This window comes from Pholcus phalangioides, unplaced genomic scaffold (assembly GCF_987345545.1).
Source record: "Pholcus phalangioides strain wild (caught in Gottingen) unplaced genomic scaffold, Ppha-v1.0 ptg000014l_1, whole genome shotgun sequence".
In the NCBI taxonomy this organism is placed as follows: Eukaryota; Metazoa; Arthropoda; class Arachnida; order Araneae; family Pholcidae; genus Pholcus; species Pholcus phalangioides.
In genome coordinates, this window is record NW_028301607.1 from 8,828,370 (window position 1) to 8,853,600 (window position 25,231).

A 25,231-nucleotide genomic window follows, 5' to 3' on the forward strand; every position below is an offset into this window, starting at 1 on the left:
AAGTTTATCATGAAAAAAAAAAAACAACATTATTCCATGCTTGGTCATAAAGGACACAAAAACTTGCTGATTACTCTGCTCAGGGCCGCAACTAGATGCTTGGTCAGCTGAAGCCCCCAAAGCAGAGTGTGCCAAAATCTGCGACGTACGTCGCAGAACAATTAGCGCTACTTCAGAACAATTTGAAAGAATTTTTAAGGAAAAGTGGAAAAAACACTATTACATGAATGCAGATTTTTACCGCAGAACATTTCCAGTAGCCGAGGGCTAGTTGCAGAACATTGCTAAATATTCTGCTTTGGGGGCTGAAGCAAGCATGCATTTTGGCATCCCTCAGTAATCTTGAAGGAGAGGTTAAAGGGTGAAATCTACCAGGGCTGTCTCGTTCCTCTGAAGTTGCTCTTGCTGCTTTTGCTTAGTGGGCGTGGTCTCTGACCAGGTACGTGACTTCACTGCTCTAATACATTTTAACTAAATTTGAAACCTTGAAATACCAGGGTAACCAATGACAATTAATCTGTTCTGTCAGAGTGATGGCGTCAGCTGGTACCAACTCAGCATGTTATGAGACAGCCCGTATTATATATCTCTGAAAATTTGCACCCTGCTGGTCTGGTGCCTGGGGCATCACCCGACTGCTCCTCCTTAGTTGCGGCCCCCAACTCTGCTGAGATGAAATAGGGTTAAGAATGAGAACGATTAAGTTTTCACAGTTAAGAAATAAAAGTGCTCATTCGATTTCAAGAATACTCATGATAATGGAAACATGAAAAAAAAATGTTCAGTAATTTAATCTTCAAAACATTATACAAAGGAACACCGACCTGATGAGAGGAAAAGAATTGTTAGGGTATATTACAAAATATATTTTTTACGCAACTTTCATTGATATTGTGACTCGCATTGGAGACATTCATTATGGACTCAATCAATCATATACGTACATACAGTCTTTGATACATTCAAAGGGCTTGTGAAAACGAATTATCAAGAAAATACTACTATGTTCAAAAAGGTCTGAGACTTAATTTTATTATGGAAGAATGAATACAGATAGAACCTGCTTATTTGGTGTTTCCTTCGAAGTAACTACCCTGAGCAATTATGCATTTTTGCCATTGTTCATACGTAAGATGTAATGTAGAAGACGTAAATGCTGATTACAAGTCTTTTTTTTGTCACACCCCCTAATGCCTTCATCATTGCACTTTGGAATCTGAGAATCATTGCCCTTTGAGCAAATTCTTTATTCGTGGGAAAAAGAAAAAAAGATCATATGGGGGTTTTATCAGCGAAATAACTTGGCCGTGAAAGTATTGGAACGTGACATTTCAACAGGTAATCTGATAGGGAGGGACCTGTGGGGCGCATTATCATGATTTAGCACCCTTGACTTGGCCCCCCAAATATCTGGTAGCTTGCATCTCACTGAATCATGCAAAAGTATAAGGACTCACAGGTTAATCCTACGGTGAGATAACCTATCGTAACAACATATTTCTATACTTTCACAACCAATTTATTCCCCCCCCCCCCCCGATCTTGTTCTTGTGAGACTTTTTCCTTTTTTCCATGGATAAAGAATTTGCTTACGGGGGCAATGATTCTCAGGTTCTGAAGAAGTGCAGCGACAAAGGCACTGAAAGGTTTGACAAAAAGGCTTACAATCTGCTTTTACATCTTTGTAAGAACAATTGCAAAAATGCACAGGGCAGTTACTTCAAAGGAAACACCAAATAAAGAGGTTCTATCTGCATTCATTCTTCCGTAATAAAATTAAATCTTAGAACTTTTTGAACGTGGTAGTATATTACATAGGAAATTAAAATATTTGATATGAAGGTTCTCGACAGTGTAATACATAAACAAATCTTGATAAAAAGAGCATCAAATAATTCTCATATATATGAATAGAGAGATACGCAAAAAATATACAACCATCACCCTGAGTTTAAAGGTAGACCTTGGTATAACATCACCCCTGGGAAACGAATAAAAATGGCTTCATAAACAGGGTGGCTTAATAACAGGTTGTCCAACTTGCTGATTATGCTAGCAGAACACATTAAAAACTGACATTTTAGATGTAATGACATTAAAAGCAATCAACATTATACTTACTGCATATACTCATAATAACCTGTTCTGAACTCAAGGAAGAAACTTCAATTCTATTTTTCAAAATTCAATTTTTATTTTGTGATGGGTCCCTTTTCAGATCCAGAATTTTGTGAAGAGTCCAGAAAACATACCATTATTTGGTTGGAGAGACCTCTGGTGAGTACCAGAAGAGTATCCTAGAGAACAAGGTGTGCACCATAAGTGTGAAAGCATGTGACTGACTGAAAGAGGGACCAAATCAGTGAGTGACCACAAGAGTGGGAACTAGACAGCAAGCAAGACAGTAAGCTTTCAAGCTCAAGTAAGCATGAGCAGGCAAAAGAGTGCCTTAGGCCGAACACATTCAGGTGACCACGAAGTACGGGAGTGCATAATGGAGACTAACGACGAAAATAATTGTATTCTTTTGTTCTACTTCTCACATACACGAGAGGAAGAGAAAGAGGCACTCAATGAGGTACTGGATTCGAACAACAGTGTTTGTTTTCACATTGAGGTGGGAAATTCCACTATCTGCTGAGAGAGATATTGGTAATTTCTCCCTTTTTTTTCTTCCTCTTCTGCAGAGGCATCATCGTCATCACACCCTTTTACATTTCAGAACCCCCTTTTGCTATTTTTTTCTCTATCCTCTTCTCTTTCACTACATGCGGACGTCTCTTCCTCCGCCCAATGTATTTTTCCTTCCTAGTTGCCCTAGTATCTTTTCACTCCAGTATAACTGCAGCCTTAGAGCCTTACGAGTACACACATCAGTGTGTAATCGTAAGAGTGATTAAAAGAGTATATGAGTATGTGAATGACCAAAGCAGTAATCTAGAGATTGTGTAAACATGAAAATTACAAAAACAGTGTGCAAGCATGAGTGACCAAAAGAGTGATTTATAAAGCGCATAAGTATGGGAGCAACAAAAAGAGTGATCTGGAGAGTGTGTAAGCATGAGAGTGACCTGGAGAGAGACATGATGGAGCAAGTATGTGAGTATTTGATTGCTGTGTGCAAGTATTTGAGGTCCAAATATATATATCGAGTTGTAGCCAGAGAGTAGAATAACATGGGCAGGTCTCTCTCCCCTGCCTAACCAAAATTTATATAGAATCCCAAGATCAAGTTTAGGGCCGTTGTGGTGATCGAGTGGTTATAATGATGGACTCGCATCGCGAGGATCCGGGTTTGAACCCCACCGTCACCACAGTGGGGATTGGCTGAAGTTGGTTATCTATGGTTCCCAACTTTAAGGCACAAATGCGAGCCGATCTCCCCGTCAAAAAGTCTTGCCACAGACAGCAAAGGACCTACAAACAGTACAAATATTCAGTCACTACACTTCACTTCTGAAACATAGATGGCAGCACTGAAAAATCATACACAACACTAAATACATGCTCAGACGGTTAGGTACCAACACTTACACTTCCGGCACAACTCGCTAGGTAGTAAATTGCCCATGGCGATAGACCTGAGTTGTGATAGGTTTGAAAGAAAGATCAAGTTTAGGGGTGGGGGTAGGCACCTACTAGTTTGGTGCCTTTCCAAAAGAAAATTCTGGATCTAAATGAGAATTGTTTCACAATGTTCAGGTCCTGTCAGGACTGTTACAACAAATTATAGCACAAAGCTATGCTTTACAGCTTCATATTCTATGATGGATATTGATTGTTAGGTTTACTGTATATCATACACCACCCCCTTGGTGTTTCAACCATGAATTCAGGACAATTTATTTGTACATGATGGTATTTGTACATATTTGCTAATAACAAAACTCTTGTTAAAATATTTTGATAACTATTATTTTGTGCAATTCAGAAGGGGGAAATATTCTGACAAGACAGCGTTTTCAGTACAAAAAAAACATTGTTTTTTTTCAAAATATACATGGACGCACTACTTCACCCTACACTAACTATGGCCATATCGTTACACTGCAATTTACAGTCATTAACGAGTTGGGTTGGAAATGAAGGTGCCGTTCATTGGTTGTGGTCCCCCCCAAGCCTGTTAAGGAAAATATCTTATTCTATTTTCTTCCCCGATTCGAACCTGGGACCACAGCAAGATTCAGGGGGGTAGACGAGCATCTTATCACCACGGCACTGGGGCATTATACATGGACGCACTGGTTTTTGTTGGGAGAGATTTCACGGCCGAACAGGTTCAAAAATGAAATCTATCCATCGCTTTCAGTAATATAATTTTTCCATCAATAACTAAGAAATAGAGAGGTTTTTGCTCGGATCTGAATTCTTTATAAAAACAGTTAGGAAGAGGTAAGAAAAGTTAGGATTTTTTATGAATGAAAATAAAATCCAAGGAATTTTTCATTCTTCACAAAGATGCGACATTGAGCTAGCCACAGTCAATAAGCACAAAAACACCAATCATCACATCAAAGTACCTGTCATTACTATGCTAAAAACATAACCACACACCAATAAAAAAAATCGCCAACGAGCCCAAAAATGGACAGATTGGTTCAAAACAGCAAGTATGGTCAGAGTCATGCCGGTGATTGGGCAGAATGATGCAATGATGCAAGCAGTTTCATGAGAATTTCGTGTATTTTCTCTCTCTCACCAAAATGATACATTTCTTTATGATAAGATGCAACGGTGCCAAGATGTACACGTCTCATCATTTGAGGGGGAGGGGGAAACGAGAGGCAACAGACTTTTTTCCAGATAAATTCTTTAAGAATAATTCTCTCTAACCCTTCCCCAAAATTAGGGATTATTTTTCAATCACAGTCAAAACTCGAGAGATATTAGAATTTCCCGGAAGATCAAGTAGAAATTTGGGAATTGTTTTTTGGCAGGTATGCAACAGTTATCTTCAAGCTGTTGCAAATCAGTACCAAATGAAGGGTGGTTAAAAGTGCTTCAGACCTGCTCACCTTTAGTTTTATGTTGTAAATTTTGGATTTCTGTGAATTAAATCTGGAGGTGATCAGACTCATGATGCAAATAATTGTGGTCATAGGCATATACAAAGAGGTATTTTGAAGTTAACCCTCCCCCCAGAGTTGAGATTATGGTGTACTTATGCAATAAAAAATGACCCCCCCCTTAACAAAATCTTGCATACACCACTTGCAGTAGGTGCTGAAACACCCGCACCAGATTCCCCTCAGCTCTGATGGTGCTTTTTTTGATGATTTGCATGGATGGACAACCAAATAATCAGCATTTTTAGAAACTTCTGCTTAAGATATGAATATTATCTCCCCGATTCCCACAACAAAAACCAAAACATTATTAATGTGGATCTACACAATAAGTGCTCTAGAAAAGAGTACTAATCAGATTGACACTCTGCTGGCTTTTTTTCTCAATTTTTCACAGCCACCTTGTTGGGCATTTTGCCTGTTGTGGCGATGTATTTTTATATAATACTGCAGTTGCATGATTGCAGTGTGACAGCTTTGTATTACACATGATTTAGGAGACATGATGCATGTCTCACAAACAAACCAACACCACACAGATTTTCACAAGCCACCGATTCGTAACTTTGTTATCCTGTCTACATTATATAGAAGCTCAGAAAATTACTCATATGCAAGCTCGTGCCTGTTTTTACATGAAGAAAACTGAGGACGTCATGAGTATATTTCTGATATCGCTTTGACAAAATATACATTATATATGCATGTGCGTGAACTTCTGCAAGAGTAGTATTTCGTATAAATGCAAATCATACAGCTGATCCTATATATGTACAGAAAAATAAATCAATTTTTTCGATAAGAAAAAAAAAACTTATGTATATCACAGTGTTCCCGGAAAATTTTGATTCTTCCATAGTTGTGAAATCGGATCTGCTCCAGTTACTCGGGCCTCGACAGTCCCATTGCCTGAATAATAATATAATAATAAGTAAGAAGTTCCCCTCAATCGGGAGGTAACAACTGCATACAAATGACATTTAAATGATTTCATCCAAAAAAAACAAAAATCAATCACCTTTGACACAAACACTGGAAGAGCAAAAGCAGCTTTGTGGACGCTCTCGGAGTAATATCTCAAATCCATTCTGTCAATATCACCTTGTGTATACTGGGGCAGAGGTTTCCTGAAATCGGTATCCTGAAAGAAACGAAAAAGAGAAAATATTTCAGTAGTTGTACAAGCATTCAGAGCTGTCTTAAAACAACCACATGGAGCCCACAGGCAGAGTGATGTTCTAGAGAAGGTGGCAACCTAAGCTAACTGGAAGTGCCTGCCTACGAATTTACATACCATTGGTATTCGTTTTCACAAACTTGAATGATCAGTTCATAAATGGGAAGTTGTTTTTTTTAAATGATATGTTGTTTGCGACCAGAGCATTGGTTTGTAAAAGGCATGTCAGTTTGTAAAATCAAGCAGTGAACGTATTTTCAAAAACCATAGTATCAAATCTCATTGTCACACGATTCTTTATGTAGTTGAGGCCCTCAAGCAATGCCCAGGTAAGCTCACCCGTTAATATAGCATGATATACAGTCGAATCCTGTTTTAACGAATACCGTTATAGCGAAAATCTCATTTTAACGAACACTTTTGATAAATCCCCAAGATAAGTTTACATAGGAATAATGCTAAAGCATGGGATTCCTTTATAACAAAATTTCATTATAACGAAGTGATTTCTTTGGTCTCTTGGAGTTTGTTATAACAGTATTCGACTGTAGTAACACCACTGCCGTTAAAACATGCCACGCAGCAAAGCCAGACAATGCCATTTATACAACAGTTTAGGTATAAACTAGTGTTTCCCAACCTTTTTGTCGCATCACTTCTTCTTCAGAAATTTTTTTCTCCCATCGCCCTCCAACACAATCTAACCAATAGCATCCTCCTAGGTTATACCCGTAGCTTCTACCCCCCCCCCCCCGGATTATTCCATCGCTTCCCAGGAGGCGTTAACAACCATGTTGGGAATCACTACCACTACTACTAAACCAGACATGCACCTCGTCTATATTCCTCTGTGGAACTTCCTATGAATTGGTACATGTTGGAATGTGTGTATGTACGGGTTGATTATAAAAAAACTATCCTGACATATGGGCCCCTAACTATCATACCATTCACAGAAACTGAATGAAATTTTGGCATAAGGTATTTTGAGGTATGCGCTCAAGAATGATATGGAAAACAACAGTGTCACTCTAACAGTTACGGTTACAGTGAGAAAATTTCGAAAATATCAGATGGCAACACAAAGTTTTTTGTATTGGAATGCGATCTCCATACTGAAAAACACTAAATAGCGTTGGAATGGCACCTGTAGCACGAAAATCCCCGGAGCTAGGCAAGGAAAAAGTAAAAAGGATTTTGCCGTGCACCAGAGCATTAATGTTCGTTTCATTCGTCACACCGTTTCTTCGGCTGAGATCCCAGCTGATTAGTCCTCCACAAGGTCATGTGGAAAATTTGTGAAACACAATAAAATGCTTTATTTTATGCTGCTTCTCTGTCCTTATTGGTTGTCCTCACTTTTAGCCTATCTACCGCCGGTGATTTTCATGCTACAGTTTCCGTTCGAACGCTATTTAGGGTTTTTCACAATGGAGATCACATTCCAATACAAAAAACTTGGTGTTGCCATTTGATATTTTCGAAATTTTCTCACTGTAACCGTAACTGTTAGAGTGACACTGTTGTTTTCTATATCATTCTTGAGCGCATACATCAAAATACCTTATGCCAAAATTTCATTCAGTTTCTGTGAATGGTATGATAGTTAGGGGCCCATATGTCGGGATAGTTTTTTTATAATCACCCTGTATATTGAATCTTGTATGTATATTGAAGTGGGTGGGGGAAATAATCTGAAATTCTCTCACTCCTTATCCAACTGCAAAAGAATGGCCCCCAATAACCTTAAGCATTCAACTGAAAAAGATCAAGCATTTCTACAATAGCATTACAACTATATATATATAAAAAAAAAGTAATAATAATACTCTAGTATTTAAAAAAAAATTAGCATTTGTAGAGTAAGATTAAACTGTGATTTTAGTGAATAAGAACAAACCATTAGCATTCTAAAGCCATACTTACTTCAGAAGCGGAGCATAGCAGGTATCCTATTTGCCCTCCTGGGTATGTGCAAACATATGACGAGGCATAGTCGACGACTGGGAAGATGGTCCTACACATTTTTATCATGTTCTTCATCAGTTCTACATCAAACCAAAATGATTCACCTGAAAAATGTAACGACCAGATGAGGAAGGAAAAAATTTAAAACAAAATTTTTCGATAAATTAAACACACGATCGAAAGGCAAATAGAAGTGCATGTAGTGTGTGATGAGAGATAGTGAAAACAACAAACAATGTTTTGATCTTTTTTTCAAAAGCTCACCCTGTGAACAAAGTATTCCGCCAGGTTTTAAAGCTTGCTTCAATGATTCATAGTAAGGCCTCTGAAATAAGCAAACAGCTGGTCCTGAAAGATATGTTCCAAAAATGAATTAAACTTCACATAAAACAAATGGTAATATTCTAATACCTTCCTACACTAAAAACTTCGGTCAATAACAGTGGGCATACAGAAATGATCAACAAAATGAATGCACACTAAAAAAACCATGTAAATTGAATATAGCAAGGGTCTAGCATAGGCATTTAGTAGTCCAATGCAATGAAATTATTTTACAGCCAACAATAAATAATATTTGTATGGACCTATACGCGTTTGATCTTTCAACTGCTTGAAAAGTCTGAAACTTATTTCTTCCTTTACACAAAGGAAAAAAAGAGATTTCCAATAAGTTAGAACTTTAAAACAAGAGTGTTCAACCTTCAAGAGAGTGTGGGCCACTTCATTGGTTTGAAAATGTGTTGTTTAAGGACCATTTAAGTGATCTGGAACTGTGCTACAAATTACTCAAGTGATCTTGAACTGTTCCAAGGGTAACTTATGTGATGTGGACTTGCACCAGGGGTCGCCTAAGTGCTCTGGCACTGTGCCACAGGCAGACATGCCAACATTGGCTTATAGCTTGTCATTAGTGATGAATGTTCAGCTTTGCCATAGGGGGGGGGGGGGTACTCCCTAGGACAACATAATCATAGTACAATAAAAAATAACCACTGAAAAATTTAATTTTTTTTTACATTTTAATTCAAAGTTCATTAAATACAGCATCTCAGTGGCACTGGAACCTAGAGGGCTCATGCCACATCAGCCCCTCCCCACCTCCTGAAACTATGTTCCAAGGTCGCAAAGTCCCTAAATAATTCATGAATATTCAATGCAATCCCAATATGCATGTACCCTTGTTGGCTGTATATACAGACATCTTGCAACCCTGGACTCCCATCCCCGTTTTCTTCGTATCGAAGCTCCCACGGCACCTATGGCGAAACATTCTTTCTGACACAAGTTTCGCAAGCTTGACCATGTAATATGGAAATGAAGCCCAGTCCGGACCCGGCACGCTGAACCATTCAAAAACCTGTTTTTATCCCATCAAATATTGTAGATTGCACTACGATTTCCGAATTTTCTTGTACCATCAATCGACACTTTTGCCATATATAATTCCGCATCCTCTTGTATAGGCCTCGACCAATCAATATTGTATAAATAAATAAATAAATAAACATGGGGCGGTTGTGATGGAAAACAGATTTTTTGCGCGTTAGGAAATAAGTAGAGTCAACACCTTTTATAGCAGAAAGCCTTCGCTTAAAGCTTTGACGGCACTGAAATCTTCCATTTCATCTGCAGCCATTTGATAAAGCGGGACGCTGTATGCAAAATCTTTACTTTTTTTTTCAGTACATGCAATGGCTATAGGTGAAATAAATGACTTCAGTGATGTCACGAGCTTTGCACGGAGGCTTTCTGCTGTAGAAGGTATTGGTAGAGCGGTGGGTTCAGATGTGGCTTTACAGATTACCTTCTGCACACAGACGAAACAGATCAGCTCTGAGTTTGTCTTCTCTCGAACTCTCTCACATGTGTATATGAATTCATCGTTATGGTAAAGACGTATGCACTTTTATTATAATAATAAAAATAAGTAAAACACCACAAGAAACTCAACCAAAAAAAGACCCGATTTTTTTAAAACCGATTTCTGTAGTATTGAGAGTGTCTCCCGTAGCTCCGTAGTTAATTGCCTTCGTCCATAGAAACTACGGACAATCAGTAGCAGTTGGCAACTCTGGTCACAGGTCACTTAAGAGTTTCTCAAATGTGTCTTGGGCCATTTGAATGATCTGGAAATGCACCTCAGGCCACTTGAGTGGCCTGGAACTGTGTTGCTGGCTGCTTCAGTGGCCTGGAACTGTGTTGCTGGCTGCTTGAGTGGTCCAAAACTTTGCCATGGGTAACTTATATGATGTGGACCTGCACTGCAGGCTACCTAAGTGCTCTGGAATTGTGCTGCAGGTCACTTAAGTTGTTTTCAAATGAGCTTGCGGATGGCTTGAATGATCTAGAACTGTATCGCAGGTTACTCAAGTGGTATATAAATATGCCGTGAGTCACAGAAGTGTGACTTAAGTGATCTAGAAATGTGTCATGGACCGCTTTGGTGATGTGAAACTGCATTACAGGTCACTCAAGTGCTCTGGAACTATGCCATAGGTGACTTAAGTGATCTAGAAATGTGTCATGGACCGCTTTGGTGATGTGAAACTGCATTACAGGTCACTCAAGTGCTCTGGAACTATGCCATAGGTGACTTAAGTGATCTGGAAATGTCATGGACCGCTTAAGTAATCAGGAACGTGTTACTCAAGTGATGTACAACTGCATAGCAGGTGAAAGTAATTGCAAGTCTTTAAGTGATCCGAGGATAAGCCAAACACAAAAACACAAACTCGTTTATAAGTCAACTCGCTGCAATGTGTGATCTCAAGATCCCTGGAAGAGTAATGCACAGTGAATGGCACATCACTTGCACATTTGACAGTATTTTTGATGTGTAATTTTTTTGAATGCAATGATTACAATTGTGATGCTTGCGATAATGACGATACCTATTAGATATTGATAGTTCATGAGATAAGGAGTCACCAGTACACATTAATTCAACAAGAGAAGATACAAGAAAGAATCAGGGGACATGCAACCATTTCATTTCACGTTTTCATAATTTTATATATTGCCACTTGGAACATCAAAAAAGATTTTCTAGTTTTTAGAATCAATTACCTTTTGGGTCTGAGGAATCTGTTATGATGACATCGAACTGCTCTCTATGGTTTTTCACAAATTCAGAACCATCACCAATATACAAAGACAGTTTTGGACTTTCAAACCCCTTTGACATGAATGGCAGAAACTTTTTAGAGACTTCTATCACTCTCTGCAAAATAATTTTTTTACTGATTGGGTAAAAAATGATGTAACAAGTAATGCACATGTCACGGAAATTATCATATATATTTCCAGGAAAAACATTAAACATGATGAGAACTCTTGATATTTGCGACATTTGGATAATACTAAATAATCAGTAGAGTTCAACATACCTCATCGATTTCACAAAGTGTGACAGATTCAACTAAAGGATGTTTGACAGCTTCTCTAACAACACCGCCATCACCACCACCAATGATGAGCACCTGGATGGAAAAAGAAATGAGAACCTCATTGAAAAACAAACAAAAAAGCTTTGATTCTTGGACAGAGGGAAAATAAGTTGTCATATATCTGGTGACAGTTTAAAAAGCAACTGATTTTTCATTTGCATATAAATTCACTTTTAAATTATTCAAAGTAGCTACAACTGCAGAAGTTCACACAAGAATTCCCTTTTATGTATTATTTTTAAAAGTTTAGTAACAATTACATGAATACAAGATTTTCCTGAAGACTAGTTATATTTAGAGATGATGAAGTGATGAAATATCCTAGACTGGAAATACCAAGATTCATTGAACTCTGCGAAAAACTTGTTATAAAAGCTCCATCATTCGGACTGGCCACCTTCTCATCCCAACTCAAGTCCAGAATTGAGAGCCTGTAGACCTTATTAAGAAGTAATTTGAGGAGTCACGCTTTACTTCTATGAACTATCAAGCATCTTGGCGAAACAATAATACAAATTATGTTAGGATTTAATATTGACTAGCATGATCTCATAAAAATAATGTTGTGATGTTAATTAAATGTTTAAATTTCATGCTGAAGAGATTTGACAAAATACTAGAGCACAGCTTTATTTTTAGCTGAAGAGTGTAGATTACTTTTCCAAAGTGAGCTCTGGAGCCTACAGAGTACAGAGTAAGGGTGGAACGATAATAGCTATGGATATAATACAGTGTCCTATGGAACCACTCACAAAGGGTGACAATGAGAAAATTTTTCTTGTGAGAAAGCATAGCAGTTTATGAGATGAATGGCTCTTTCTTTGTTTCTTTACTAGGTTTCTCAAAGAGTTAGTTTGAAGTAATAATCTACCCCCCCCTCCCCCCTTGAGACATAGAAGCAATAAACACATATTTGCACGATCTTGGTGCTATCTCTCATCTATAAGTATAACCAGTACATTAGTTAGAATCCATGACATACTAAAGATTCCTACACTGAAAAAAAAACACAGCTGCTACTGAAAACTTGCCTAGTGTGAACTGAAAAATCAAAGCATTGGTGTCAATTAAGCAATTCAAATTTCAGTGAAATAAAAAATAATCAAAAATTAAAGATGAAAACTTACTTTTTTAGGATTCGGATGACAGTTTAAAGGCAGGAAAGTTATCATCTCCTGGTATGCAAACTCGTCTTTCTCTGTGCACTGGATGGCATTATCAAGAACAAGCACTCGTCCAAAACATTTACTGTATAAGGCAGAGAAAAAAAAAATACAAATCAAACTCAGTTTAATATGAGCAGGGAGAAAATCTAGCATTTTCTCACATCAACTGTTACTCATTATATCCATGATGAAATAAAATTATGAAATCATTAAGTCATGCACATTTGAACATAAACATTCTAACAAAAACCTAACAAAATTCTAAACAATAATCTCATCTGAACCATCATCTACCAATTCTGTATAAGAAATTATATTGCTTCTTCATGAAATATGATGATGGTCTCTTGTGAAAGAAACTTTCCTCATCCTAAGAAAACTAGTTTAGACTGTAATAGTGTTCAAATTAAGCCCGGTACCTCCTTAAGGGATCATCTAACTTTTGTAAAACAAGACATTATTGTTTTAATATGTGTTATGGAGACCTGCGCATTATTAATTCTCCACATATGTGGACAAATGAGTAGGATGTAAATTTCTCAGATCATAGCTCAGAAAGTGCCTATGTTTCATTGACTGCTAGACAAAAAGCCCTAAGACAATATTTCATGGATATGTGAGTGCTTAACTCTTTATTTGGCAGTGTTGCTCTTAAGGCAACATGAGTTTCTCATACTTTTTAAATGAAGATATTTGATATTTTAAGCTCATTTCAGCATTGATGCTTTTAAGCAACACTTAAACATTAGATTTTTTTACTTGTGAGCTGTTCATGAAGTTACCATAATTACCAGCAGAATGGCTCAAAGGTATATGTCTCGTTATTTCTTGGAAAAACAATATCATTTTTGAGGGAGATATCATGTGTGGAGGAGACATGTTGCTGTGCATTCTTCAACAATGATAGCAAAGTAAGTTGGAAACAACTAAATAACATTTTTATACTATTCAAATCTATACAAATTACATAAATACAGTGTGTTCCCCTGAAGTGCATCACCCCATATTTGTCAAATATTGACTTTTTTGTTGCATAATAGCATTCAGGATAGCTCATTTGCTTAATACAACTAGTCAAAATTTTTATTCTCTGGATATTTGAATGCTTGCCAATTAAAGGGTTAAGAGAGGCCAGGAAAAACTTGAATAATGATATCTAGAAGTACATCTGCATATGCTAACTCTGACCATGGAGTAATAAATATGCCAGACTTTTGCTTTTCTTCTTTTTTATGCTCACACACAAAACTGCCACAGCTTTCTACTATATTAGTTTCTAAACACACAACACAAGTCTCTTTGATATGCCGAATTAGATTAGACCCATTACTGTTTGGCATTTCTTGTAGTGTGCCCGCTTCTTGTTCCACAATAGAATATTTCGTCCACAGTGATGGGGAAGTTTGACAAACCACTCAAGAACAATGCATATAGCATGCGAATGAAGACAAGCTTTTATATATACAAAAGATTAATGTGTTCAAAAACAAAGCAGGAATTAAAATAAAAATATGACAAGCAGCTGTGGCATATTCAAAAGGATCAGTAACTCCATCAGTGATAGACTAAAGGTGCCTTAGGTGAAAGCTGATTGAAAAACATTGTCCAACACAACCTGTAAGCAACGAGCACACACATGCAGTCTCACAAAATAACCATTTATTCTGATTAATAACAAGATATATTCCTATTGCATGCGAGATATAATTAACTCAATATATCAGCAAAATTTTAACATTTAAATTAACTTTCAAATCATAAGAAAAGAAACAAACCTTTGGAAAACAAGAATATCCTGGTACTTTGAAGATTCCTGGTGAAGAACTTTTTCGACCATCATAGAGAAAGCCTGATCAGCATTCAAGGTGCCGGTTTCTGTGAACCAGTTGTTTTTGAAAGCATTCATACCGAACTCTGTGAATACATATATATCAGGAGAAATAAGTTTGAAATTTAATTTGGAGTTTGCCTTAAATTTTTAAAGCAAAATACAAATGGGTCATTCTTACAAAACTAGACGAAAGTGTATCCATACAGCGCAGTTTCCGAGAAATATATTAAATATAGAAGTTTTTTTAAATTATCATTTTCTACTCATATCTGTCTCTGATAAAAAAAAATCTTGTTTTTATCGATAGATTTTAAAAATTCACTCGAACACAACAGAAATAGGCAAAATATCACATGTTGGATTTGCCGATCGTTTCATTACGTAAACTAATGTTTTTTCACCACAAATTGTGAAAAAACCTTGATGCTGACTATATTTTATTTATCAGCAAGAAATGATGTGTCACTATGAATTTTATTGGTTGACATTTTTTTTTTGTCCGATTTCATGAGAATGACCCAAATACAAAAGGCAAACCTGAAAAGAAAATCTGTCGTATATAAAAAATGGATCTCTCTCTCTCTCATGAAACAATATTATTATTATTATGTACATATGCAAGTGTTCATGCCTTTATCATCCATTTTTTTTTTTAGGCCGAAATAATATCTTGGCGAGAAAATATATATAAGCACAGTAAATCTCATAATCGACCATTTCAAACAAGATTTCCTGAAAAGAAAATCTTCCTTACAAAATCTGGTCTGCAGATTTGCACCAAAAACATTTCTCTGCAAACAGCATTAACAGATACACAATAATGTGAGAAAGACAACTTGAAAATTATAAATTTTGCTGCCTCAGCCACATTCGGGATCCTAGGCCAGAATGACAGATTACAAATGCCAGAGCTCAACTGCGGTAAAGCTGTGAAGGAGTTAAATAACTTCAATATTTCTGAACAAAATACGTACAGTCAAACCTCAATTTAACGAATCAGATAAAACTAACAACAGTTTTACTTGTAAAATTGTTGTACAGTCAATGCTCGTTATAACGACCTCCTTCATTTCATGGAAAATGGAAGTTATATTGGGAGGTCGTTATATCCAAACGTTTAAAAAAATTATAAAGTTTAGCTCCTCTGGAAAATTGTATATTGTATTGACGTAATGAAAAAAAGAAGTCATTTTGTTATAATGTTACAATGAAAATGTATCTGGCTGAAAAAAATTAAATACATAATACAGTATATAGGGTCATTCCCAAAAACGTGTACGAAACACATTTCCGAGGTTACATAATTTTTTTTTACAAAATTTCAGAGCACTCTGGTAGTAATTTTAATTATTTTCTAGTTCTTCATTTAATTCTCTGTCATATGGCATTTCTTAATTTGTTTCTGATGGTATCTAATTTTTTTTAAAATCATTGTGTGTAACAAAACGTCAAAATCTGGCTGTCCTAGCTTGAAAAGAAAGTGTTAAACAAAGAGACTTGGTGTAAATCTGGATTTTTTTTTAAAACTTAGAATAAGGTTTGATATAATATGCCATGGATGAATAAAACTGACAATAAAATTTTGAAAAAAAAAATTTGTTTCTTATGAAAAACTGTCCACACTGTGGTCATTTGGGAAATATATTTTCATACCAGATTATAAATTTGATAACACCTTTGAGCACATTGAAAGGTTCACTTTTAATGCATGATAAATTTTTTCTGATTTAACTTCGGGAAAAATTAAAGATTTACATTATATCTTTAGTACCAGATTTTTCACTGTGGAACGCCCACTCTGTTACGTCATTATCATAAATATTTCTTTCCCCATCTATATCAAGTAATAGTACATAGAGATGAGCTTTAAGTATAATATATATAAATTTTTCATCAATTATTTAAATTTTTAATGAAAAATGTTTTTTTTAGGCTAATTTGTCCACTCCCTCAAATCTTCCAAAAACTCAAGCAATGCAATAGAATATAAACTATGATTTAAATCAGTTTCCCAAAGTGGGAGATGGAATGGTCCAGGGGGGGGGGGGACGATAGAAGCTACAAATTTAACATAGGATCCTATGGGTTCATTTGAGTTGGGGAATGATGAGAGAAAAAACTTCTGGTGAAGGGGGCAATGGAACAAAAAGTTTGGGAAACTATGATTTAAAGTACAGTTTTCTTAGTTAAGAGGTTTGAAGTTTTAAGTTAAATTTAATAAGTTATCTATTCAATTTAAACCCTTTACCACATTCTCCATCATGTTATTTTTTCAGTTAAATACAAAAGTTAAATATTACAGATCATCGAAATTACTGCCAGACACAGATCCAGGGAGATGTGTCATATGTCACATTTTAGTATGAATAAAGGTCGCTATGTGACAATACATTCTTTATTTTAAGGGACAAAAAACCATTATTTTCCTATATTACAATGATGCTCACTCTGTTAAGGGAAACATTTTTGCAGTTCACAAGCAAAAAAATTTAAGAACATTTCAAACTAAGATGTTAAATTACAAATTACCAACCCATTGCTTGTTAGAAATAAAACATTTTGATTTTAAGTAGCTAAATATATGTAAAAAATAAACTTTTCTATATGCTATTTTGAAAAAATAATGACAAACCATCAAAACAACAGGAAAAAAATTTAAACAAAAATTTTTTAAAACTGCCTTTCTTTTCAGCATACGTGTAAGAAATAATTTAAATTCTTTATTTTAAGAGGTAAAAACAGCAGAAGTAATATTTATTTTTTACAGCAATACTTTTTTTTGTAACACAGTCGACAAAATCTATGATTTTCAGTCAAAAAACCAAAAAAAAAAAAAAATAATAATAAATAAATAAAATAAAATATTACTACAAAATAAAAGGGAAAAATATTTATGAAATATTAAACTTCAAGTCATTGGCAATAATTTGAGATAATTTTTATTTTGAAAATTCAACTCTGAATTTTTGATTTCAAAAATGTGGAATATACACTTTTTTTGGGAATGACTCATCTACATTGTACTTCATGGAGCATGATAATTTTTTTCTTCTAGATTTGAAAGAGGGAAAAGCAGTTTCTACGATTCCTCCACTCTTGAATACTAATATCACACATTGATGGGAAGACATTTTTCTGCCATAGAAGAGAGCAATTGCAGTTGGGGACAGTGTTTAATTCAGGGCTTGGCAAACAGGAAAATAATTTGGACACCAACAAAATTTCTGAGGAACCACTCAAAATGTTTTGTTTTTTTTCGAAATTTTTCTAGGATTTAGTAACCTCTTTCTCCGTTTGCATAAATGTTCACAAATATTTCCAAAAAAATTGTTTCGTCCACAGACCCCAATTTAATAACTAACACATATCAAAATTTAAAAGGAATACTTTTTTTTAATACAAAGCCTAATTGTGACCAGCTGAATGGGATTTGTCAAGATGTGGTTTGATTCAATGCTATAACATAACCACAATACAACAGGATCTATATGAAAAGTTATTAATTCAATAAAACAATCAAGGACATGATGGTGGATGTGATACATGGACCACTCTTACAAAATTGGGCAAAAAATAAATGTCAACCAAAAACAAAATTGTTAGGGACACTTTTTTTATCTGCTGATAAATAAAATGTAGTCAGAAGCAAAGTTTGTTCAAAGTTCACAAAATTAAGTTTAATCGTGTTAAGAGATAGACAAATCCGAAGTGGCATTTTGCGTGTTTTAGCATTTAATTTGATATTTATGCTTGGCACTCGCAACATTTCCCATTGACAGTAGAGCATCGATTATCCGAAACAATTGGGGACTGGGTGTGTTCGGATAACTGATTTTTTGGACAACCGATCATTCACAGAAAAAAATTATACCATAAGAACAATATGAAACAAAGAAATAGTGATATTAAACACAAAAACATTTTGTATCACACGACTTACAAATAACACAGAGAACTGACTAGCCTAGTTTGATAAGTTCAAAATGGCTATTGAAGTAGGCCTACAGTTTAAAAAAAGAAGTCCAAAATTTTCTTTTGCTGACAGCGTCACGTCCTTGCTGTTCTAACTACTTCATAGCCGTCTCAAGTCAGTGAATTTGCCGAATGGAATGCTTTCGGTTGACCGATTTTTCGATTGGTTGGTATTCGGATAATCTATGCTCTACTGTATTTAGGTTGCTCATTTTCATTTTGGACAAGCACTGATACCCTGCACAGTTCTTCTTTTTTTTGTCAATTGCATTTTTATTTATTTTTTTAACAAACCCTTGACAATTTTATGGGGACACCAAATTTCTGATTTTTTTTGTTTTGCAACAGGAGAGGCACTCTCAAAGCCAAGTCTACAGATGAAACATTATTGCTGCTTGATGTTGCGGCCAAGAAATCTGGATTTCTTTTTATTCTTCCCACACAACTTATGATTAAACCTTCTTCCTGGTTACCACATTTTTATATGTTCGCAACACCAATCAAAAACTAAGCATGTTGAAAATACGTGCTTTTAAGAAATAATACAAGTCTCTAAACTGAAATACGAGGTAAATTTAAAATAAGTTTCAATTATATATTAAAAAAAAGTAGCCAAGAGAAGGACATTCAATTAAAATATGTGTCCCTCTTTTTTCTCCGAGTAAATTTAATTTGTGCAGTAAGTTCCAATTCTAAATTGTGTGATTTAAACGAAAGTTCACACAATGGGCATTCTTCTTAACCTTTTCAAACAAAATTGGATTAGTTCATGTGACCCTGCAATACCAGTTGCCGCCTATGATTTCCAGATGTCACAAATGAAGGAAAAAAGCTGAGGAAAATTTTCATTCGGTTACAAACTTGGTAAAAAAAATATTTAAAATGATTAAAAAAAAGATGGAATATGATAGTATACTGGTCCTGAAAATATATATTATTGAAAATACGAATGTATTTAGGCAATGCTTTCAGATAGAACGTTATTTCGAAATTTGAAAAAATAGATGGGGACGGCCAAAAGGAGAACATTTTAAGAAATGAAAATTTCTTCAAGCGAATTTTAAAAATCTATTGATGAAAATTTTTTTAAATAGAATAGCAACATGTCAGAGACCAGAATATAAATAGAAAGTGATGGGAGGGGGGAAGTTTTATGCCAAATATATTTAATGCAAACTGTTGAGTACACAATTTAGGCCAATTTCGTGAGAATGACCCATATCTGATTTTGTGATACATCTAGATCTGCTGTAGGCCTATGCCAAAAATGTGTCCAGGAAATGAGAATCAATTCATTTTGCAGCATACTGTTCACAATGTGCTAATATTTAAGGGATATCGAACAGATTGAAGCGATCCGTTATTTTGAACAGAAAAGTATGCTTAACACTACTAGTTTTTCTTGAAGCAACTCCCTCCCAGAAACAAATCAAACTCGAAAAACTCAAGGCCACCACACAGTACTGACATGTTTTTGTAGATGTGACTGTGCAAATATTTTCTCTGATCCCTTGAGAGGTGATCTACTGTATAATTAGCCTTGTATATAATAAATCAAATTATGCGATCCCTTGGAATTCACTACTGAATGGTTTTTCTGTACAAAAAATATTTTAAACAAGATTTCTGAATCTAAATTTTTTAATGAACCAGATTTTGTAAAAAGTTTCCGCTCACTATTGTGCCCTGTAAGACCTCATTTTTTTTCACCAAAACAGCCATTATGATAAGCTGTCAGTTATTTATTATAGAAATTTATAACAGCATAAAAACTACCAAATTGACTGGCGACAGACACATTGAGTTTCATTAAACGAATCTGGTCTCCACAGGTCAGCATGTAGTAGCATACACATTCTAAATGTCGTCACATATTAGTATAAATCTTACCACAATTATTCACCGCTACTGTATTGTTTGATATTTGATTCATTTGTATTCTCGACCTTTTCAAACTGCACAAATATTACGGGAAAAAGAAAGAAAGAAAAAAAAAGATCAAATTTTGCAAACAATTTCAAGCTAAAGGTTGTAAATAAACATGAACAGAAAAAATATGAAGCAAATAAATACACACACAATAAGCAAAATGTAAATAAGAAAGGCATGAACATAGGATCACTTTGAACGAATAGCAGCATGATTAAGAAACAGAAATAAAATGCCACTAATTTCAGTCCTCAGCCAGCAAAATGCAAAGCACATGACGAAAGGAAAACAGCCAAACATATAAAAAAGCAGCCAAAAATGCATAATTTACACAAATGAGCAGTTTGGGAAATGAAATAAACAAGAACTGAGAACACACAACATAATAGTGGCACATAAATCTGTGTCCTATGCATTTTTTATTACTTTTTCAGAGTATCGCAGTCGGGGCCAGATCTAGACAGGTGCGGCTGCTACACACAGTAAAATACTTTGATTACATTTAGACTTTTTAACATACAAAATGTTAACACAAAGCAAATAGCTTAAAATTCTGCCAAACCTCCAAGATCTAGACATCGAACCCTCTGACCTAGGGTTATTCAGTTTTTCACAGACTTCCTTTCCCAAGCCAAGAGAAGGGTGCCAATGGGTTATGGACTAGCGGGAGCACTAAGTTCTTTTAAAATTATTCAAAACTACACACAAAGGAGTCATAAAGGATTCTTGTATGGCTGAAAGAGTATCTAGTTGTAGCCCTAGGTAGATGAGCAATTCTCTAACCCAGACAGCCTCCCAACCTTTAAGTGTTTTGATCATGTGCCCCACAAAGGTGAGCATGACATGGCTCCAGCCCTGGGGCCCGGGACAATCACCTTTTTTCCCTATGTTATAAATTCACTAAAGAAAGGCCCCCATGAAGTCTGTCCTGTGGGTTTCCAAAAGATCTCAGCCTAGCAGCCCTGCTCCAGGATATGGGACCATAATCTCGACGCACAATTGCAATTTTTTTCACTGGGCACTATCATCCAAATTCGTCTGATGGTTTTATTCATAACCATGAAATATAGTAGTCTAATATTCATTCTCAGGTGCTAGTGTAAACCAGGCATGCATCAGAGTGTTCAATGCATATTGAAGGATTGGGAAACATCATTTTACAGGGCTACAAGGCTGTTTTTGCACCAGGCTGAAAATATCCTTAAGCCTGTCCCCGATCTCAATTTTCATTCGAGGTGCTCTTATGTTCGCCTCAGATTATCAAAACAATGCTGCAAATAGTTTTGCATTTACATGGTCATATTTATTTGTCACCTGCTTGAGAGTTAGTTCCTTTCTTAAATCTTCAGTGTCAGGAATGCTACCTAATTAAACAATGGCTTTGGAATTCATTTTTCGCCACCCTCAGAGAATGTAACTGGAGATAACTAATAAATACCAAATAAACTTCGGGGTGAAGAGGTGTTTCAGACCAGTAGATCCTTCGCTACCACCTAAGTGGTGCAGTGGTGAGATGCTCGTCTTCTATCATGAAAGCCAAGGTCCACGGGTTTAATCCGGGGAAGAACATCAGAAACAAGTTCTTTACTTACCGAGCCTGGGGCAACCACCAATAGATGGCGCCTCCATTCCCCCAACTCCACTGGTTGGAAATTAATTGATAAATTACCTGAAATGGTGTGCGCTAAAGTAAATTAGGTTCTCCACTCAAGTTTTAAGTAACATAGCCTGCAGTAAATATCTGTTATAACGAGATTACTCTATAACAGAAAAACTGCCATTATAACAGACATAAATTTTCTGCTCTGTCAAGTAATAAATTTTGGAAAATCCCTGCTATATCTGCATTGTAATTGTCTTTTGGCCCATTTTGTTTCAATATAAGAGAGTGAACAGAACACCAGTCATGAAATTGATTCTTGGTCACACAGCAGTTTTTTAACTAAGACATTTCTATATAAAATTCCGTATTATCAAAGCGATTTAGTGGACTGACTGAACAATTAAAGTTCTCAGGGCTCAATTACAAGGCTTTATGGACTTGTTTTTCTGTTAAAAGCTTTTAACATGATTTGGCCAGGCTTTAGTCCTGTCAAATGAGCCTTAACAGAGACTGTTACCTCTTAGTCACTGAGAGAGATGAAAGCTGAATAGAATAATTACATATCTCATGTGTATAGTGGGAAAGTCTTAAATATGAAGAGGCAGTAAAACGTGACTTTTCCAAGTGCATCTCTCATTATAAGAACTTAAGAAGTATTGTTTACTAGGAGATTAAGCAATGGCAGATGATAGTAATCCAATGATGGTAGTTTAATTTTTGGAACAGCTCTAGTATAATCTTTTTTTTTTTTGGCGATTTCCTTTTCCCAGAGGTAACAGCCTCTAGCACAAAATTTTGCTTCAGTTCGCCACTTTTTTTAAATTTCCTTTTTAGCCTGTTGGTGCTTTTCTTCCTGGTTATGATGGGTCACCCTTTTCCTCCATTGGCATTTTTCCCCCCTGCTGGATATTATTATTATTCCTTCAGCTTCTGAGTTTCAGTTTCTTATTTTTGCTTTTGGTTATTGACATATAGCGCCACATCAGAATAGAGTCTGTTAGCATTCTAGAGCTTATTTTTTAGGGTGGCTTTAGATACCCATCAGAAAGTCGCCAAATGTGGCACTTTGGTTACGTTTATTTTGTCTGTGCTTGCCTGCTCCCACTGGATTTTACTGTCTCGTTCGTCTACAATGGCTTTAAACCAGCTTAATGAAATAATATTATTAACAGCATCATAATAATACTGATGTAATACTAATAACAGCTTTTCTGATTTAATTCAAGTGAGGTTCGGGTGCATCAAGATAACAGTAATAACAGCTTACGAAACAAACCCAGAGGCTTTCCTATCACTTAATAATTCACCAATATTCCAGTGTATTTGTGTTGTGGTAGGTCGCTGCATTTTATTCATTTTTTTACATTCATTTTTAACATTTATATTTGGGGGATCATGAGCCATCCTGACAAAACAAAAGCGAAATTCTATGTATAATCCAGTCCTGGTTGTAACTGTAGTAATTTACTGGGTTTTATTTTTTATGCGTCATTTGCACATTTACATGTAGGTACGTTAGTGATCGAATGAAACATTTTCTGTAGTTGTATTGTTGAACTTTTTGTCATTTTGTTTTCATCGTGCGGTGGTGGTTCCCCAATCTGCACCATCTGTTCAACTCCATGGATATAAAGTACAAGCATGGTTGCCCTTTGGATTATTCCAGCATATACCTTGGATCATAACTGTGCAGTGAAGAAATGAAATGTAAGCTGTAAAATTTTTTTTTATTTCCTTATGTTATGCATCAGGTTACACAAGGGTTGTAATCTGAGGTCTTGGCATGCAATAACGAGTAACTAAACTCTATTTTCACCAGTCTAAGAACGTTGTTTTATAATTGTCATTAGTTTTAATTTTTTTTTCATTTTAACAGTGATGGTTTTTTTTCCCTTTTTGCAATTTTTTTCTATGGCAAAAAAGACACCTGAAAGCATGACTCTGTTTCACTCTTGGCTACTTTTCGTCATGCTTTTGGGCGTTTTTCCTCGCCAAAGAAAAGTCATCAACACATTACCACAAGGGACTATACTAAGCTATTCACATTTTTTCAAGGGGGAAAAAAAGAAAAACTGAACCTTTCGGAGAACTTTTAAACAATCTAGTGAAAGCTTTGTAATTTTTAACTCCTTATATACCAGTAGTTTTTGTATCTAAAACATCTGTTTGACAATCAACTTGTTATTCCTAGATACACGTCATAACCATGCTTGTTCTAATAGACTTTTACTGAATCTTACCTACTGAATGAATTCTGTGGGTGCTCAACTACATTACAGATACACCCGCAGCACCCCAGGCTCTAATATACTGTTATCTATCTTTAAGTGTAGTTTTTTTACAAATATTTTCGAAGTTGTACCAGTATTTATTGAAGATCAATTTTCCACATGTATATAGTGTACACTTCATTTGATAATTAATCTTGAAAACTTTGTTAAAAAACAAGCCGTATCAAAGGGACGGGGGGGGGGGGGTTTAATTCTTAATTTAATCCACTTTGATATGGTTTTATATGATTATAAATATAAATCGGTTTTTATTTCCATCCTTTGAAGATTCGAGATTAGCTAGAATTATTCCACAAAGGAGGAAAACTTTTTTTTCACCAACCATGATTATCCTAAAGTAAACAAATACTAAGAGCTAATTTAATATCAAAGTCCGATCTCAATAAGAGGTCAAATTTCATCAATGGGTTCACCTCACAAATAAACTCATTTCAAAGTTTTTCGCAATGATAATGCAATTAAATTTCATTAAATCATAACTATTAAATGAATAGTTACTTGTTATAACGAAAAAGCGTCCGCACTAAAATGAAAAAAAAACAACAGCCCCGGCTTTTCAAAACAACAGCACCAGAGTCCACCTGCCAAAACTTCACAGTGAACCTGAAATCACGTTGGCTATGACGCAAGAGGCGGTCCCCCTCAAGGGCGTTCACGAATTAAATCTTCTCGTTTATTTAGAATGTTACTAATATGTTACAATACTAGTATTGTGATTGGATCATGTTTCGATAACAACGTTGCCAAAAAAAATCATGAATTTTATGCTTCGCAAAGTT

The 25,231-nt window shown here is 35.6% G+C and overlaps 1 protein-coding gene across 3 annotated transcripts; it reads right to left on the reverse strand.

Moving 5' to 3' along the window:
- Nucleotides 1-767: 767 nt before the first annotated feature.
- Nucleotides 768-25,119, reverse strand: SpdS (Spermidine Synthase). 3 transcript variants are annotated; one of them, XM_089241687.1, is made up of 10 exons: nucleotides 24,951-25,054; nucleotides 20,520-20,584; nucleotides 14,602-14,740; nucleotides 12,788-12,908; nucleotides 11,601-11,693; nucleotides 11,281-11,434; nucleotides 8,476-8,559; nucleotides 8,170-8,315; nucleotides 6,085-6,207; nucleotides 5,485-5,975 (listed from the first exon to the last, which is right to left on the reverse strand). In XM_089241687.1, the coding sequence occupies exons 2-10, from the start codon at nucleotides 20,560-20,562 to the stop codon at nucleotides 5,949-5,951; spliced, it is 930 nt and encodes a 309-aa protein (XP_089097813.1). In that variant the 5' UTR covers nucleotides 20,563-20,584; nucleotides 24,951-25,054; the 3' UTR covers nucleotides 5,485-5,948. The 3 variants fall into 3 exon arrangements, with proteins under 3 accessions (XP_089097811.1, XP_089097813.1, XP_089097812.1); XM_089241685.1 differs by lacking the exon at nucleotides 20,520-20,584 and having other exon boundaries at nucleotides 768-5,975; nucleotides 24,951-25,119; XM_089241686.1 differs by lacking the exons at nucleotides 20,520-20,584; nucleotides 24,951-25,054 and adding an exon at nucleotides 24,402-24,420 and having other exon boundaries at nucleotides 5,817-5,975.
- Nucleotides 25,120-25,231: the final 112 nt, after the last annotated feature.

What these genes read in the sequence shown, in the direction of transcription:
- SpdS (XM_089241687.1), bottom strand. Translation starts at nt 20,562, where the DNA reads ATGAATCAAATATCAAACAATACAGTAGCGGTGAATAATTGTG. An exon ending in AGTAGCGGTGAATAATTGTG is followed by an intron (nt 14,741 to 20,519) that starts GTAAGATTTATA and finishes ATGTATTCACAG; the next exon opens with AGTTCGGTATGAATGCTTTC. An exon ending in TGCTATGCTCCGCTTCTGAA is followed by an intron (nt 6,208 to 8,169) that starts GTAAGTATGGCT and finishes CGTTTCTTTCAG; the next exon opens with GATACCGATTTCAGGAAACC.